Below are 16,087 nucleotides of genomic sequence, written 5' to 3'. Positions count from 1 at the left end.
GCTTATCCACGGTAAATACTTGCCTCTTGAGAGAGACAAATGGCTCTGTTGGAAAGAGCAATAGACTGGAACCTGGAGGCCTGGGTTCAAGTTCCGACTTTATCCTTTAGCTTTGTGACCTTGGATAAGTCAGTCTTTGAGGCTCAACTTCCTTGTCCCAAAAAGAGGTATCCTAATAGCTGTCCTTCCTATCTCCAAGGGCTACTGTAAAGATTATCTGAAGAATATATGTGAAGATGCCTGGTAGATGTTATACAAAGTCCACCTATAGAACAGGTGGTATTATTATTGTTAGAGCTGATACCTCATTCCATTCTGGGCTTGTACACACTTACTTCTCTCCTCTCCTCTAGTCCCTGTGGACAAAGGGTTTAAACCTCTGAAGTCTCTATTTCCTTATAGCTGTTTCTTTCTTTCAAATGAAGTCAAATATACAACAGATGCAAGTCTGTTTCAAGGTTGAGCTAAAATCACCAAAGCAATTATTTAGGGAGAGTTCAGGGAATTGTATGTAAGATTAAACAATCACTTTAATGTTTGAATGGAAACTAGGTAAATTCTCAAGGACTGCTGAATTACTTCTTTCATGATACGGCTTGATATGTACTCTTTTCATTTTAAGAAATACCTTGGGTAATGAAGGATTTATTTTTTGAAAATATTCTTTAAGCCAAAGGACTTTTATTTCTCAGTGAGAAACCATTCTCCTTGCTTTCAAATTCACCTTAGGAAGATTGTTTAAATGCTGTGCTGGATTGCACTGTGACAGAATATTTCTCTACTTTTTCATCATGTATATTTTTCTACATTTCTCTCTGCTCCATTTTACTGCTGAGACCAATGAGACTGGAGAATACCCAGTACTTGGAGACTCAATGGAAGTTTCCAAAAGGGGAGGAGACAAGTGTACCAAAATCTCCAAAGGGACAGCAAAAGTCTGGCAAGGCAGTGAATGGGTCATTTTCTGTCTGTCTTTTTCTCATCCTCAAACAAAATCATTTGAAAACGCAATTCTAGAGCCCCAGGAGGTATAGCACTCTGATTCTGAGAAACCCTTTCTAAGGCCCACATCTGAGTTCCAGTTCTACCATTTAACTAGCTGTGAACCCCCGACAATTCCTTGAATGGCTCTGAGTTTCTTTAGGCTTTCTGCTATGTAAAATGGGACCACAATCACCACCTCAGAGGATGTCGCAAACATCTAGCAAAGTATGTATGCCTGTGTCTGGCACATGGCTGCTATCAGCCACAGAGGCCATTTCTCTCTTCTTTCCCAAAAGAAGCAAGCTGAGTGGTTCTAACAGGGAGTCAGAGTTAAAACATGAGCATTAACTTGGCATAACAGAGCACTCAGCAAGGCGTTGTATGCACCCTGGCTTGTCAATATTATTTAGCAGTGTAAGATGAAATCAAAGTTGCATGCATATACTGAAAAATCCTACCTGCCATGGGAAACTGAAACAATTCGTACTTTACAGAACCTGGATTCTCTTGCCTATTTGACTAATTTTCAAAGATAAGTTAGACAAACAGCTTTTTTCTCCTTGTAAATGTCTTCCAACTATAATTCTCTATCCTTCTAAACTTAGCCATTTCCAACATTCAAAAACACTGTAATCCAAAGTCCTTACTCACTATAAACTCTGTAGAGTTTTTCTCTCCAGGACTTAAAAGTCAACATTGGACTAAAGGAGGAGGAAGCAGACAAGAAGAAAAATAATAATAAAGCATTCCCTTATGCTTGATTGAAAGAAAGGTTGTATACACACACACACACACATACAGTCCCCCCCTGCCTTTTTTTTTTTTTCTCATTTCACTCTAGTATTAAGTCCAGTTTGCTCAATCTGTGTCCTTCTTTGGAAATTTTTTTTTCTCGTGTGTAGCCAGATCAATTCCAGCATTGATGGGAAACTTTCCTAACTTCAGCATCAACATAACTATGAATTGACAGTGTTTATATGGGAGAAAAAAAAGGTAGGTCCATTTCATTTAGTCATTCAATGACTATTTCCTGAGAGCTGACCACGTTCCAGGTACTGTACTGATGGTGGATCAGACAACCCAATCCCTCCACTCAATGGACTTCTAGTCTGGTGAGAGAGAGAGACATTACAAAATGAACTCCATACAATAAATAATACTGTGATTAGGGCAGCCAAGAATGAAACCTACAAGGTGCTGAGATAGAAGGAAACAGTAGAAACCCACAACACTAAAACTACACAGACCTAACAAATAGCTTTTTTGGAAACCCCCAAAAGCTGTCTTAGTTCTCTACAGGGATGTGGCACCCAAGTCTGGAGTGGCTAGCCAAATCAATGGCTAGGAAATCAATGTTGTATATCACTCGGTCTTTCCATTTAATCTTCTCAGGAAAGGCCGTCTCCAACCTTGAGGTGATAATCAATACAAGACACACACAGTGTCAACCTCATCAGTCTAAATTAGTAAATGTATATATTAACTTATAGTGAGATCTTAAAGTTATTCCATGGCTCTATCATTTCTTGGATGGGATGTGTCAATCCAACTTCTAGTTTTAGGTGGAAGCATCCACTGTTGCTTGATCCACCTGTGAGGCTGGAGATGAGGACACAGAAAATGAACTGAAGCCCATATCAGTGACAGGCTCGCAGGAGGCCCTGGAGCGGAGGCAGGGAGGGGACGAGGGCAGGACAGCTACGGGCCGACTCCGGAGATGAGAAGGGACCCAGTCCCTCTGAAAAGCAGGAAGCTTCTATGAGGGCTGCCAGAAAATGAAGTGTTATTTCCTGATGTCTCTAATTAGCAGGGGGATGAGCAGCACACACAGGAATAAAGGAAAAGACTAGTTTACGATGATAAATTTGTCTCCATCAGACAGTATGTTTTTGGAAGTGGCAGGTCCTTAAATCAATTCTGCCACTCCCTGTTTATTAACGGTGACTCCTCACTGCATTAGCATAAGTCTATCAAAAGCCAGCAAAGAACATCTCATTACTTTTGAAGCCTTAACTAGTTTAATGTGTTACTGAGACTCACATGAGTTTCATGTGCTGGCCTAGGGGCCAAGTTTTGTAATGTGGATGTTAGTTCAAAGTCTGCACTAATTATCTGATCTGGGTAAGTCCACCTCTTTGAGTGTTGAGGGTAATATTGTGCTTTCACAGGGGTAGAAGTGGGAAGAAAAGGGCTACAGCAACATGAGAAGTAACTATGAAACATGCTCTCACTTGTGTCATGCTTTGCTACATTGATGATGCCACACTGACCTTACATTAAGGATGCTATACTGACCATGTGCTCAGGGGAAGCAGTCCTCCCAGCCCCCAGCAGTTTGTTCTCTCCCTCCTTTACTCATTCACTCATCCAGGGAACATTCATTGAGGGCCTCTTAGGTACCAGGCACTGTTAAGAGCTGGAGTGTAGAGATAAGACACGATCACTAGACACGATCACTATTCAGGGACATCACCATTGGGACTGAACCAATTTGTCCTATTTAATTCTAGTTACCCAACTAGCATACATCAGAGTTCTATGTACTATGTGCCCAGACTTTTCTAAATCCTGGTTGAGAGTAGAGACAAGGGGAAAGCCCCAGCACGTATCCCCTACCTTGTCCTCTCCCTTAATACTTTCCCCCACTTTGGCTTCTACCCACCTGTGCAAGCAAATCCTGCCTTTAACGTGTGCTTAAGACCTCCAGGAAAAGCGATGCCCCGGGAGGCAGAACTCCAGGGGATCCCACACTGGCAGAAGAAGACAGTAATTGCAAATTCAGGGGAATGTGCATGGTGTGGAGGTGGTGGGGGACAAACCTGGCCCCTGTGGGAACAGAGGGTTGACTCCAGGAGCTGGAGTGGGATGAGCCGTATGGAACAATGGGGCCTGACGACCAACTCATCTCAGGGACTCCTTGGCCGCCAGCATTCCCTGTAGGCTATGATGTGTGCAGGAGCAGTCAGATGACAGTGGAGCTTTTGGAAAACTTCTCAATCAGCAGAGGGCCAGGAGAACTGAAGGAGGAGGAGGCGGAGGCAGGAGGCAGACAGCCAGGCTGGTAGCGTGGACATGTTCTTATAAGAGCCTGGCCCAGAGCAGAAGAGAAGAAAGGGGGATTCTAGAAGCAAATGGGTAAGATCAGAGCTAGTGACAGATTACATAAACAGCAATGAAGGGGAGGGAAATTTAAGGACACATGATTCAAAGGCCTCAAAATTAAGGAATTTGGGGGGAAAAGATGGAGACTTTAAAATAAATAGGAAAAACTGGAAATAAAGGTGAAGCAGATTGGGGTGCTACCTGAGAAAAGGTATGACTTTGGATGTGCTGAGCCTGAGGTGATTTCCAGGGGACCTGCTTGTATACAGGGGGAAGGTCAAGCCTAGAAATCAAGTGAGACACTGGGCCAGGCATGCACATCTGTGTCCGTGAGGAAGACTACATTTCCAAGGGAAAGCCCAGTAACCAAGTGTGAGCGAGGGGAAATGCCCACAGTGTCAGAGCAAGAGGAAGATGAGAAGCCATCAGAGGAGACGGAGGAGCACTTGCACACCTGGGTGTGCGCTGTGTTCAGAAGGGAGAGAGAGAAGCAGAAAGTGGTCCACATCAGAAGCTGCAGGGAACAGGAGCATGAAGCCTGAGAGAACATCATCCCCGTCTCTCCCCAGTCTCCAGGGGTGGTAGGAGTGGGGGGCTGGGCCACTGTTCAGCACACAGTCACTTCGGGAGAGACTCCCATCCATCGCTGTCCCGCTTGGTACGTGACTTGCTTTAGCCAATGGAACAGGAGTGAGCGGTGAGCAGGGCTTTGAATGTGCCTGATTGTTTTGCTTGGTCTCTTGTGATCCTGACTTCTGCTCTGAGTGTTGTCTGGTCACCACCAGTCACAGAAAGACGAGACACAGGGACCTAAGCCCAACAGCCTGCCTAAAGCAGAACCACCCCAGCTGACCTGCAGACCCAGAGCAAGGAATACATGTTTGTGGTATAAGTCTCTGAAATTTTGAGGTGCTACATGGCATTACTAGAGGAAAACCTCACCAGCACAGTGTGAGTTGTGGGTCTGACACGGTAAAATGTGCTCCTTTAAGGACGGCACCTCTCCAGGGCCTCCTTACCACTGTGCTCAAATGATAAAAGTACAAAGGGATGAAAACAATACCTATTTTAGCCAGTTCAAAGAGGAACGTGGTGGCTATACTGAGGCTATTTTCCCAAAGCAAGATAAGTCAAGAGTTATATATTAAATGTCTTAAATATTGATTGTTAGATAAAGCTACACAGAATCAATCAGAAAGAAAAGGCCAGGGAATTTCACTGGGGCAAAGGGCAGGATGTACAAAGTCAGAGATATTGAGATTTGATTAGTTCAAAGAATTTTTATAAAATTGGTTACGGCAACAGCCAGCCAAGGGTGATGTGGACCTGAGGGGAAGCAGTGACTGGATTGGTCAGTGGATTCACCCCACCCCTTCTCCCCCAGCCCTTGTTCCAACAGAAATGTTGTTCCAAGCTTTGGGACCATGAACAAAGGATCTGGGGCAAGACATAAAAGTGTCTGGTGTCCAATAGTGCCCTTGCCAGGGCTCCATGACACCCACCAGAGGGGCCCCTGCCCTGTGGCCCAGGTTGCCGAAGTGTCAGCCCCTGGCCCAGGGAAGCCCAAGGCATTCACAGCTCCAGGCCCGGGGGCCCCACACTTGCTCAATGACAGGCACAAACGGTTTTCCCTGTATCACCACTGTCTGCTTTTTGTCTTCAGGCTGATTCTACCATTCACCAGATTATCCCTCCCATGAATAATGGGAAAACTCATATCTAGCAATTTCAAGAACTCTGCTTTTAAAAAGTGCATGAGAAATACAAAAGGGGATTCAACTTAGGCTATTTCAGAGGTCATACAGAAAGACCAGCTACACTTATCCTTCTCGCTAAGCTGCTGAATTACACTAAGAAGCTTACCAGAGCCTTCTGTACTCATTTTGTACTCAGCTCTTTGGAAGGAATCCAAATTCAGGAATCAGGGGCATAAGACCAGAGTCTACAGAGCATTCCACTCATTTCTGCAGCTGTGTCTCTTCAAGTGCTCTAATCCCTAACCTGGCATCATCTTTTTTTTCCCCTCAAACAGATACAGCTGAGCCTGAGCGAGTCACCTCAGAGATAAGGCCTGACCTTTGGAACTGAGCCGTGTCACAAGAAGACAGGACATAAGAGATTCAGCCAGGCAAACCCACCCTATCAGAAAGGGAGCCGGACTTGGTATCTTACAAGAAAAAGGCGGGCCTCTGGAGGCAGCAGCTGAGCAGCTGTGACGTAGAGACTACAATTCCTGCAGCAAATGATGGGAGCCCTCCTCTTGCAACAACCGCTCATCACCTGAACGCCTTGGCCCTTTCCTTCCTCCGTGCCCTTGCTGGGTGAGGAACTGCCTCTGCCTGTGATGGCTCCTCTCACTCTTCAGGGCCCAGCTCAAATGTCACCTCCCAGGAAACCTCTTGAACTACTGCCTTGCCCCCAAGTAGGCAGATCAAGGCATGGCCTACTTTTTTAGACCTTTATCATAGCATTTCGCACATGGTGGATTGATAATTTACACATCTGTTGCATGTTCCACACTGTGAGCTACTGTAAGGCCAAGAATTCCTGCCATTATTCATGCATATATTTCCAGGCTCAGGACCAGCTCTGGCACAGACTGACTACATGCTCATAATATATTTTCAAAATGGCACTACCCTAATTTAGAATGCAATTGGAAACTCTTTGTTTTGAAGGACAAAATAAATGCCCCAAAATATTATATCCACTTTTATTCCACAGAATTCTGAAAAAAAAGTTGGGGTAAAAATATTTGATTTGTAAAATAAAACCTTACTAGTTTGGATTAATTGGGAGGTCGGCCTTGATTAGCAATTTGCCAGAATTAGAAAATATTGTAAATATAGTGGGGTTTTTTTTAATGAATTTATTTTTGCTGCATTGGGTCTTCGTTGCTGCACATGAGCTTTCTCTAGTTGCGGCGAGCAGGGGCTACTCTTTGTTGCGGTGCACAGGCTTCTTCTCATTGCAGTGGCTTCTCTTGTTGCGGAGCACGGGCTCTAGCACGTGCAGGCTTCAGTAGTTCTGGTTCACAGGCTCTAAAGCGCAGGCTCAGTAGTTGTGGCACACAGACTTAGTTGCTCCACGGCATGTGGGATTTTCCCGGACCAGGGCTCAAACCTGTGTCCCCTGCATTGGCAGGCGGATTCTTAACCACTGCGCCACCAGGGAAGTCCCGTAAATATAGTTTTAAACTTTCAAAGGCGCACTGTAATTTAAAATAAACCAACGATGTAGCAATGACCAGTGCTTGGGTACTTGCTTAAAAGAACAGATACAAATAATTTAAGTCAGTTTATCAAGTATCCATTTATATCCACTAAATGTGTCCTAGTTGCAATCTTGCTTTTGCAATTCATTTGTTTAAAAAAAAACAGTTTTTTTTTTTCCTCTTTTAGTGGAGATGGAGGGTGGGAAATCTCTTTGGAACTGAATTAATCATAATCTTTGGTTCATCATTGATCAATGAACAGCCTGTTTTCATGTATTTATTGAGTAATTTTTAATAATGTAATAAGTACTCACAAACCCATCAGCCAAAACAAAAAACAGAGAATAACTGACATCTAATCATTTGTTGCCTCCCCCAGAACCCATCCTCCCCTTCCCAGACTAAGGCTACTGCCATCCCAAATCCCATGGCCATCATTCCCTACCTGTCCTTTCCACACAAGTTTTATTGCACCTAGCTATATTCCTAAAAGTATTTTTTTATTTGATTTAACTCTATCAAAAGGATGTCATCCTATAGGTAGTATTTTGGGACCTACTTTTTCACTTAACATTATACTTCTAAGATTTAGGCACATTTTGGGGTTCACTATGACTCATCTCTTTTGTCTGCTGCCTAATATTCCATTTGGGGACTAACTGCTCATCCATTCTCTCACTGATGGCATGTGGGGGTTTCCAGGACTTTGCTATCATTTACAGTGAAGCTCTGAAAATTCTTGCTCACGTACAAGATCCTCTCTTGGATATTACACCTAAGGTGTGTACCTGGGTCAAAGGGTATGCAAATACGCAGCTCAGAAGGTGATGCCAAACCATCTTCCAATGCATCATGCCGATTTACTTTCTTCCCAGCCACATATAATATACCCTGTGGACCCACATCTCCTCCAACACTTGGGATTGTCAGACTTGTTAACAGTTGCCCTGTGTTATCAGGCTAGAACCAACTGGAGTCAACAGCATTTATGAATTGGTGCAATCTAAATTAATACGTGTTTTGAAATAAGAAAATACATTTGATTATAAAAATAACTTTCACTGTAGAAAATTTAGCAATATAGAAAAGCACCAAAAGAAAAAAATCGTTAACAGCTATAGTTTATCAAGGTTTCATATTCATTTACAACGAAGGAATATTTACCCTATTATCAGGGCAGTCTACAATTGCAATTTATTTAGAACCCCCGAGGAAGCACACCTTTCAGACCAGACCTACCACTGAACACGGCCCTGCTAGTGTTCTAACCAGTCAGCTTAGCTTCCCCAAAGTGCCACTGCGCCATCCCAGGTGCCCAGGAAGCAGCAAGACTCTGGCTAAATATCAGAATTAAAAGTTGAAGATGTGCTCTGAAATTCATAACATCTCTCTTATGGGAGTTTCGTATTCTATACGGTGGTTTCAATCTATGCTTCTTTTGATCAGGGAAGAAGGGACTGGAGGTTCTTATTAAACACTTAATAAAAGCAGTTCTTTTATTTTAAATCCATTTTCAGAAACTCCTTTGTAGCACTGTACTTCCTTTTAGCAGCAAGATGCCGTTAAGGACAGCAAAAATGGTCTGCAGAATAACAAGGATATGGCCAGACCGGGGGTAATTGAATGAAGGTGTTCCCCCAGGCACCAAGACTCAATTTCTAGGGGCACACTGTGTACTTTACATCCACAAGAAAAAGAGAATCAGTGAGCCAGCCCAGCATAAGCACAGAGTCTGCTCACAGCACACCTTCTGGTGACTAAATTTCAAATTCACTGATGTCTCACTGTGGGCCAGGCACTGTGTTAGACAGTGAGAATTCAGAGAGAAGGACACTGCACCTGCTCTCCATGGCATCACCATCTGCTTGGGAAGACACACAAATCAGGTGATTATGAAACAAGGAAGAATGAAATAATTGCTATTGGTAGCGACCACAGAGAACAGCAAAGACTGATTTAGACTTACAGGGATTGGGTGGTCCTGATAGAAACAGTGTGAGATTTGAACAGGGATCTAAAGGGAGATTAGACTGTCTACAGGAAAAGTAGAAGGACAGTTCTGGGAGAAGGGAGAAGTACTTCATTCACAGAATCAGTTGGCTGTTCACAGAAACTTTTAATAAACATCTACTATGTTGCAGGACTGCCTGAGGGCCTGGGTATGAAGAGGTGAATAAACCTGACAGTGAAGCTTCTGAAAGTCCTTTTTGAGGAGCTATCATTTAAGTAGGAACTTGAAGGATGAGAAGGAACCAGTCATACCAAGAGCCGTGGACAGAACTTTACAGAGAGAAGGAAGGGCATGTGCAAAACTTTAAGATGGGAAAGCCCTTGATTTACCCTAGGCAGTGAATGGAGGCTGGGGCAGCCACAGGGAGATGCCAAACTGAAGAACTAGAGGTGTCATTCAAGGGACAGACAGAAGCCAGATCACATGGGCTTACAGGCCAGTGTGAGGAATGTGAGCTGGAGTCTGAAGACCATCAGAACCTTTGAAGGGATAAAGTGTGATGGGGGAGCTCTGGGATGGGTGGGAAAAAAAGGAAACACAGTCCCAATACATCTATGAAAGGTCACTCTGACTGAAGGGTGAGAAGGAAGGCCGTGAGAGGGAGCAGAAAGGGCAGAGGGGAGGTAGCAGCAGTGGTTCAGGGAGAACTTTGACCCAAAAACCCCTAGAAACAGGCTGGAGAGTTTCGAAGGGGCCAGATGCTGTATGGCCATGGAGGGTGGTGTCACCCCACAGCCAGGGGCAGGAGGTTTGCATTTGAGAAAGACACATGGTCCAAACTGTCTAAGGAGAACTCAAGATCTGCTAATGTGGTGCATTAGAGTGACTGATTTGGGGGAGAAATAGTTGGCCTTTAGATATATTAGACTAGAGATACCTGGAAAATACCGAGACAGCTTTGGTTAGTGGGCAGCTGCAGCTACAGATCCAGAGGTTAAACATGCCTGAGCTAGAGTGGAGGGGGGAGTCACAGGGTACATTTAGAGAACAGAGAGGAAGGTGTGGTAGCTGGAGCATGGCGCTCACGAAGAGGCAAGAACAGAAAAGAAACCCAGATTGCCCTCCTGCAACTAGATTGTGGTGTCAGGCTCCAAAACCTGGATTTTATTCTCTGTAAATTGAAATTACAGAAAGGCTTCTTTTTTTCTCTTTGAACTGCAGAGTTGTTTATACATGGCTATTTATTTTTGACTTTAAAAATAATACATGTTCATTGTTAAAAAACTGAAAATAAGGAAAAGTACAAAGAATAAAATACCAAGCATCTATAATTCCATCATCCACCTGTAATTGCCCCTAACACTATGGGCTATTTCCTTCCAAGGACTTTTTCTTACTTTTCATATCAGTATTTTGTATATATTACAAAATTTGAATTATACTATATACAATAATTCTAATCTTATTTTTTCACTTACTATTTTGTCACAAATATTTGACTATGTGCTTAAAAATTCTCTGTAAACATGTTTTTAATTGCAACATAATATTATATTGATATAAATAATATTATATTGATATAAAATAATTTAACATTCAATAATTATGGATATTTCAGTTGTTTTCTTCTATAATATATAGAACTATTATAAATATTCCTATGTATACATCTTTACTTCATTTCTAAAATGAGAATTTTGGGGTCGAAAGGCCCATTTTTAAGATTTCTCATACTATTGGCAAATTATTTTTAGAAAGGCTAAACCAATTTATATCCCTAGAGTATGAGACTGTTCACTGCATCCACACTTTAAAAATATTTACTAATTTCATAGATGAAAAATAATTTAGCTGTCATTGAAATGTTTTCTTGAAACTGAGGCAGAAGCCAGTCTCACAAAAAACTCCACTTTAGTGAATTCAAACCATGCCACTAAAGTATTCAGTTTTAATATCATAATCAAGAACTTGAGTTTAAGTTCACAAAAGATGAACCAATTTCTAATAAGACTAGTCCAAAGCAACAGAAAAGACCTCACTTCTGCCTTTCAAACTGGGGATCGAAGCTACTGAGGGCAGCCCTCCAAATTCATCCTGAGCATCAAGCCAATCAACATCCTAGAGACCTCTGAGGACTCATCCCAACTTGTGAGCTTTCTGTACAAGGTAGAGGGGAAAAGATTAAGGGAAAAGATAAAACAGAAGCAAGTTACAGTGCTTCCTCTCTCCCTGCCATTGAAGAAGAGCTGAACTATAACCCAAAAGTCATTTTTTTAATTCAGAAGGCACCAGGAAGCAAACTTAGTCAACCTCCAGTATCATATAAAAGAACTGCTGAGGGCTTCCCTGATGGCCCAGTGGTTGAGAGTCCGCCTGCCGATGCAGGGGACACGGGTTCGTGCCCCGGTCCGGGAAGATCCCACATGCCGCGGAGCGGCTGGGCCCATGAGCCATGGTCGTTGAGCCTGTGCGTCCGGAGCCTGTGCTCCGCAATGGGGGAGGCTGTGACAGTGAGAGGCCCGCATACCACAAAAAAAAAAAAAAAAGAACTGCTGAGGCACCATGGTTTGGAGTTAAACCATGGTGTCCAACAGGAGGGGTGCTGGGAAGAGTCAAAGGGTAACCCCCTTCCTTCGCATGATGAATTTTAACCTAGGTACATGAAAATTGGGATCAAGAGAAATCTGTATTTTCACACAGACTGAGCCCTCTCAGTGGTTTGTGTGGACTGCAATGCCCTGGCTGTGGCCACCACGCTGCAGTAAGAGAGAAGCGCACCTCTACACGGGCAGGGTTTCAGATGGCAGGTATCGCACACCCGGGTCCCTTCACAATTTCATCTCAGTTCAAGCTCTGGACTGTGGCCTTACAAGCTTGAAAACCTGCTGTTGTTAATGTGCTCAAAGAGGCTTTGCCTCTTGGGAGCTCATTTTCATTAACCAAGGTCGTAGAGTGGTACAAACCAGAATGCCAGTTTGTTAGGTACATTTTATATCTGCAAGTATATGTCATGAGAAACCAAATGATAACTAGAAAGCAGAGGCCTGAACAAGGGAAGGGACAGGGATAGCCTGAGAGGTCTCCTCCTGCAGACCTTGCACATCCTGCCTGGGGTGGCCGTCATTTACTTTATTTCTCATCATCCTTCTGAGCTCAGCTCAAAAACCCCCTCCTCAAGGAAGTCTCCCCAACTTCCAGTATAGGTTTCCCCACCCCTGCTTATACATTTTCACTACGCCCTGCATTTCCATTTAAATACTTACAATGATTTTCATTACAAGACTGTATATGCTCTGTGTCTACTTTCTTTCAGTTCCCTGAGAGCAGGAGCTATTCCTGCCTCATTCATCACTCTTTCCCCCATCTCTAGTAGACACAGCATATAGCAGACACTCAAATATTTGTAGAAGGAAGGGAAGGCAGGAAGGATGAGAGCATAATGACAGCAAAGTCCACCACAAGAACAGCCTTCCAATGGGACTTGGAGTCCCTTAGCCAAGATTCTCTCCCCCTTTTCACAGTGTCAGAAATGGGCACTGCTACAGTCTGCCCTGCTTTTGCTCCCTTTTTTTGTGTTTCTACTGCTGGCCATCCCCTCCCCTCTAACACTCGCTTTGGATATGCAATACCTTTGATCAGGTTACAGATTAGTCAGCCTAGCCTAAGCGCCTTTCTGTCTGCTGAAGCAGTTCTGTGTACCCCTGGCCTAACCTATTTTATGGTCATTTATAATTAAATCTCAGGGAGTAGCCTTACTTTCCAAGTTCGTGGGGTTCCCACACTGTGAAGCCCCTGTGAACACCACACCATTACCCAGTGTTAAGGATAGGGATGCTCCAGGACGCACGGCAGCCGTGGGAGAAATAGGACAACAGTGTGTGCATGTGGCTGACGCCTGTTCATGCTTCATAAAAACAGAAGCTAGAGATGACATTCTTACATGCTTTGGCTATTGTCTCAAGTATGATATTAATTTTGATAATTAAAAGCAGAACAAGCACCGGCCCGGGAGTCTGGGTGAGATCTAGATTGTTTTGATCCCAGCTCTGACACTCACTGTTGGCAAGTCCCATTTCGGTGCCGAATAAGGAGCTGGCCTAGATGACCACCAGAGCCCCTTCCTGCCTTGACATTCCATTATCGAATGGTTACTTTTCATCTAAGAGCTTATCTTAGACTTCATAAACACCCAAAGATCAATCCAGCTGCTGGCAATGACTACCACACACTCGGGGAGTCTGAGTTAAGCATCTCTAAAGAAATCACAGCGATATCTTAGGATTTTCATGATTACAAAAGAAATCATTCAAGAGAAAAGCAGATGTCCTTGGGACCTGACACCAGTTCACACAGCAGATTTTCTGACACGGATCTTCTCAACGTTTGTTAATCACAGGATGGGGGACTGAGATGCCTGGGAAATCTGGCTATGACCCAGCTCTAAGGGACTCTCTTCTTTCCATTTTCCCAGAAGCAGGGTCCTTGTGTAAATTATTTTCTATATATAAAATAGCCAATCACGATAAGACATTTCCATGAGTATATAACTTTTAAAATATTTGCAAAAAAGCAATTTTCCTCCCCATCCTCGATATTGGGAGTTCAACTTCCTTCACCTCAGCCCCTCAACGCACAGATCCTGTCACTGGTAATACATTCTCAAACAGGCGTTCAGCTATAGTAGAAACAAACTCATCATGAATCTGTTTATAACCAAAAAAGCATCTCAGTTTTAATTAGCTAATATGTTAAATTCGAAGTCGTGTTTATGTTAAACATTCTACAAACCCATCTTAGAAAATGGGCATGTCTGATAAGGCCCTTCCTTGTCTGAAAGGAAATTACCAAAAATAATACAGACATCCTGCTGAGGGGTTTGCACTCCAGAGACATGTATTTGTTTCTGCTGCAGCAACTGTGAATAGACTGAGCACAATGTGTGAATTCTAGAAGATTTCTTCCATTAGCTCAAGTAGGATGTTTACAAAAGAGAAAACAAACGAAAACCCCTGAGATTATATCTGAAGGTGGGATTGGAAGCACCGCACTACTTGCCTTGAGTAGTAAGATTCCACACCCAGGGCCTCCCGGACGCTGGCGATGTGCTGCTCTAGGGCCGAGCTGGTGGCTGTTGGAAGGGCTGTGCTGCTGCCAGCCTGGAAGTCACTGGAGTTTTCCACCGTGTTGTCTCCCAGGTAGTGTTCGTGAAACTTCAGAATCCCTGAAACAAGACAGGCACAGGCACAGCCAACGTTATACATGATTGGGGTTGGGGAAGGGAAGGCGGAGGACAGTGGGCAGCAAGGTCGATGCTATGTGACCTCTTTGACAAGCATGCTGTCCTCCAAACCATGTGAAGAAATCCTGAAATCCAAGGTGTCAAGAGGGCTTTCAGAAGCCTGGTCACTACGCTTTTTACAGCTTTCACCAGAAGGTTTGGTGCTTGAAAACAGGGAATTCAAGACAGGGCTTTTGATTTTGACGACATATATTCAGAAGCTCCTGGAATGATGATTAGTTCACATCAGTTCACGTATTTCAAAATAGATGCTTCTCAGAAGCACCAAACAGGGAAAGTTTCCTTTCAGGAATAGTGCACGAGCATGCCATGCATGGTGCATTCTCCTCAGAAACTGAACTCCTGACAAAAAATATAGCTAGCCAAAAGGAAACTGTGTTACTCAAAGACCTTTCGTTTCACAAAAGCAAATCAAAATAAATATGTAGTGTAAAGGCCAGATAAAAAAATTTTAAACCATCTTTAAATAAGACCAACTGGTCAATGGTCATTAATGGATTAAAGGAGCAAAAAATGATAGCTGTATGAAACTGAGGCAATCCGTAGTGGTTTTCTAGCAATAAACACAGGACATATTCTCAAATGGTGATGAGGTATGTCAGCCCTGGAAAATGCTCGTCCTCTCTGATTGGATTAAAGCCCTGGTGAAAGCTTCAGAGTCTCATTAAGAGCAAAGAGAAATGGAAAGAGAAACAATAGAAACCTCATTATACATGGCTCATTGTTACAGGGATTTGGATATACCACCTGTCAAATCATGTTCCCAAAACATAACAACCACCAAGAGAAAGAGCTCAATGCCTCCATCATCAGCTGTGTCCTCCTGAGCATCAGGGCCCTCCGGGGGCTGGGATACACGGGGACTCATCCCACGGTGCACGACGCTCACCAAGTCATCATGAACACCACAACTTAAAACCTTTAGCATAAAAAGGTCAGAGGCAAGAATGTTCTTTATGGAAAGCCCATAAAAAACATGGAATTAAGGGTAAAATTATAAAAAGTGAGGCTGGGGCTTCCCTGGTGGCACAGTGGTTGAGAGTCCGCCTGCTGATGCAGGGGACACGGGTTCGTGCCCCGGTCCGGGAGGATCCCACACGCCGCGGAGCGGCTGGGCCCGTGAGCCATGGCCGCTGAGCCTGTGCGTCCGGAGCCTGTGCTCCGCAACGGGAGAGGCCACAGCAGTGAGAGGCCCACGTACCGCGAAAAAAAAAAAAAAGAAGTGAGGCTGAAGCATAGAACATACAGGCATTCTCAGAATGTAATCAGAACCCAGGAAGCATCTCAGATCTGTCATCCAGCCATCATTTTCTTTTTAAATCAAAGGGACAGAAACGTAATCAAGAAAATCTTGTCAGTTCTCCTTGGCAGTTGAACTTTTTGAAATTGGCTTACAGATATTCAAGAAGCCCATTCTTCAAGATTCCCAATTACAAGATCCACTTCCCCAGTCAATAAACTCTAATTGGATCTGGTATGTCTCCAGCATGGTAAAACCATCAGCATTTTGTTATGCAAAAAATATGGCCCTAACAGT

The 16,087-nt window shown here is 43.6% G+C and overlaps 1 protein-coding gene across 2 annotated transcripts in view; it reads right to left on the bottom strand.

The window, feature by feature from the left end:
- The window catches only part of TTC28 (tetratricopeptide repeat domain 28), a 603,177-nt gene that overhangs the window by 77,249 nt on the left and 509,841 nt on the right, over positions 1–16,087 (bottom strand). For both annotated transcript variants that reach the window (XM_027124409.1, XM_027124410.1), the window contains one exon: positions 14,307–14,472. In XM_027124409.1, coding sequence (XP_026980210.1) covers positions 14,307–14,472 — 166 coding nt within the window. The remainder of the gene's footprint in view (positions 1–14,306; positions 14,473–16,087) is intronic.

The sequence above is a fragment of the Aethalodelphis obliquidens genome, unplaced genomic scaffold, assembly GCF_003676395.1.
Source record: "Aethalodelphis obliquidens isolate GAN/ISIS:26980383/991018 unplaced genomic scaffold, ASM367639v1 scaffold28, whole genome shotgun sequence".
NCBI lineage: Eukaryota > Metazoa > Chordata > Mammalia > Artiodactyla > Delphinidae > Aethalodelphis > Aethalodelphis obliquidens.
Note: the sequence above shows the minus strand (reverse complement) of the source record. Positions and strands in the feature narration are given on the sequence as shown.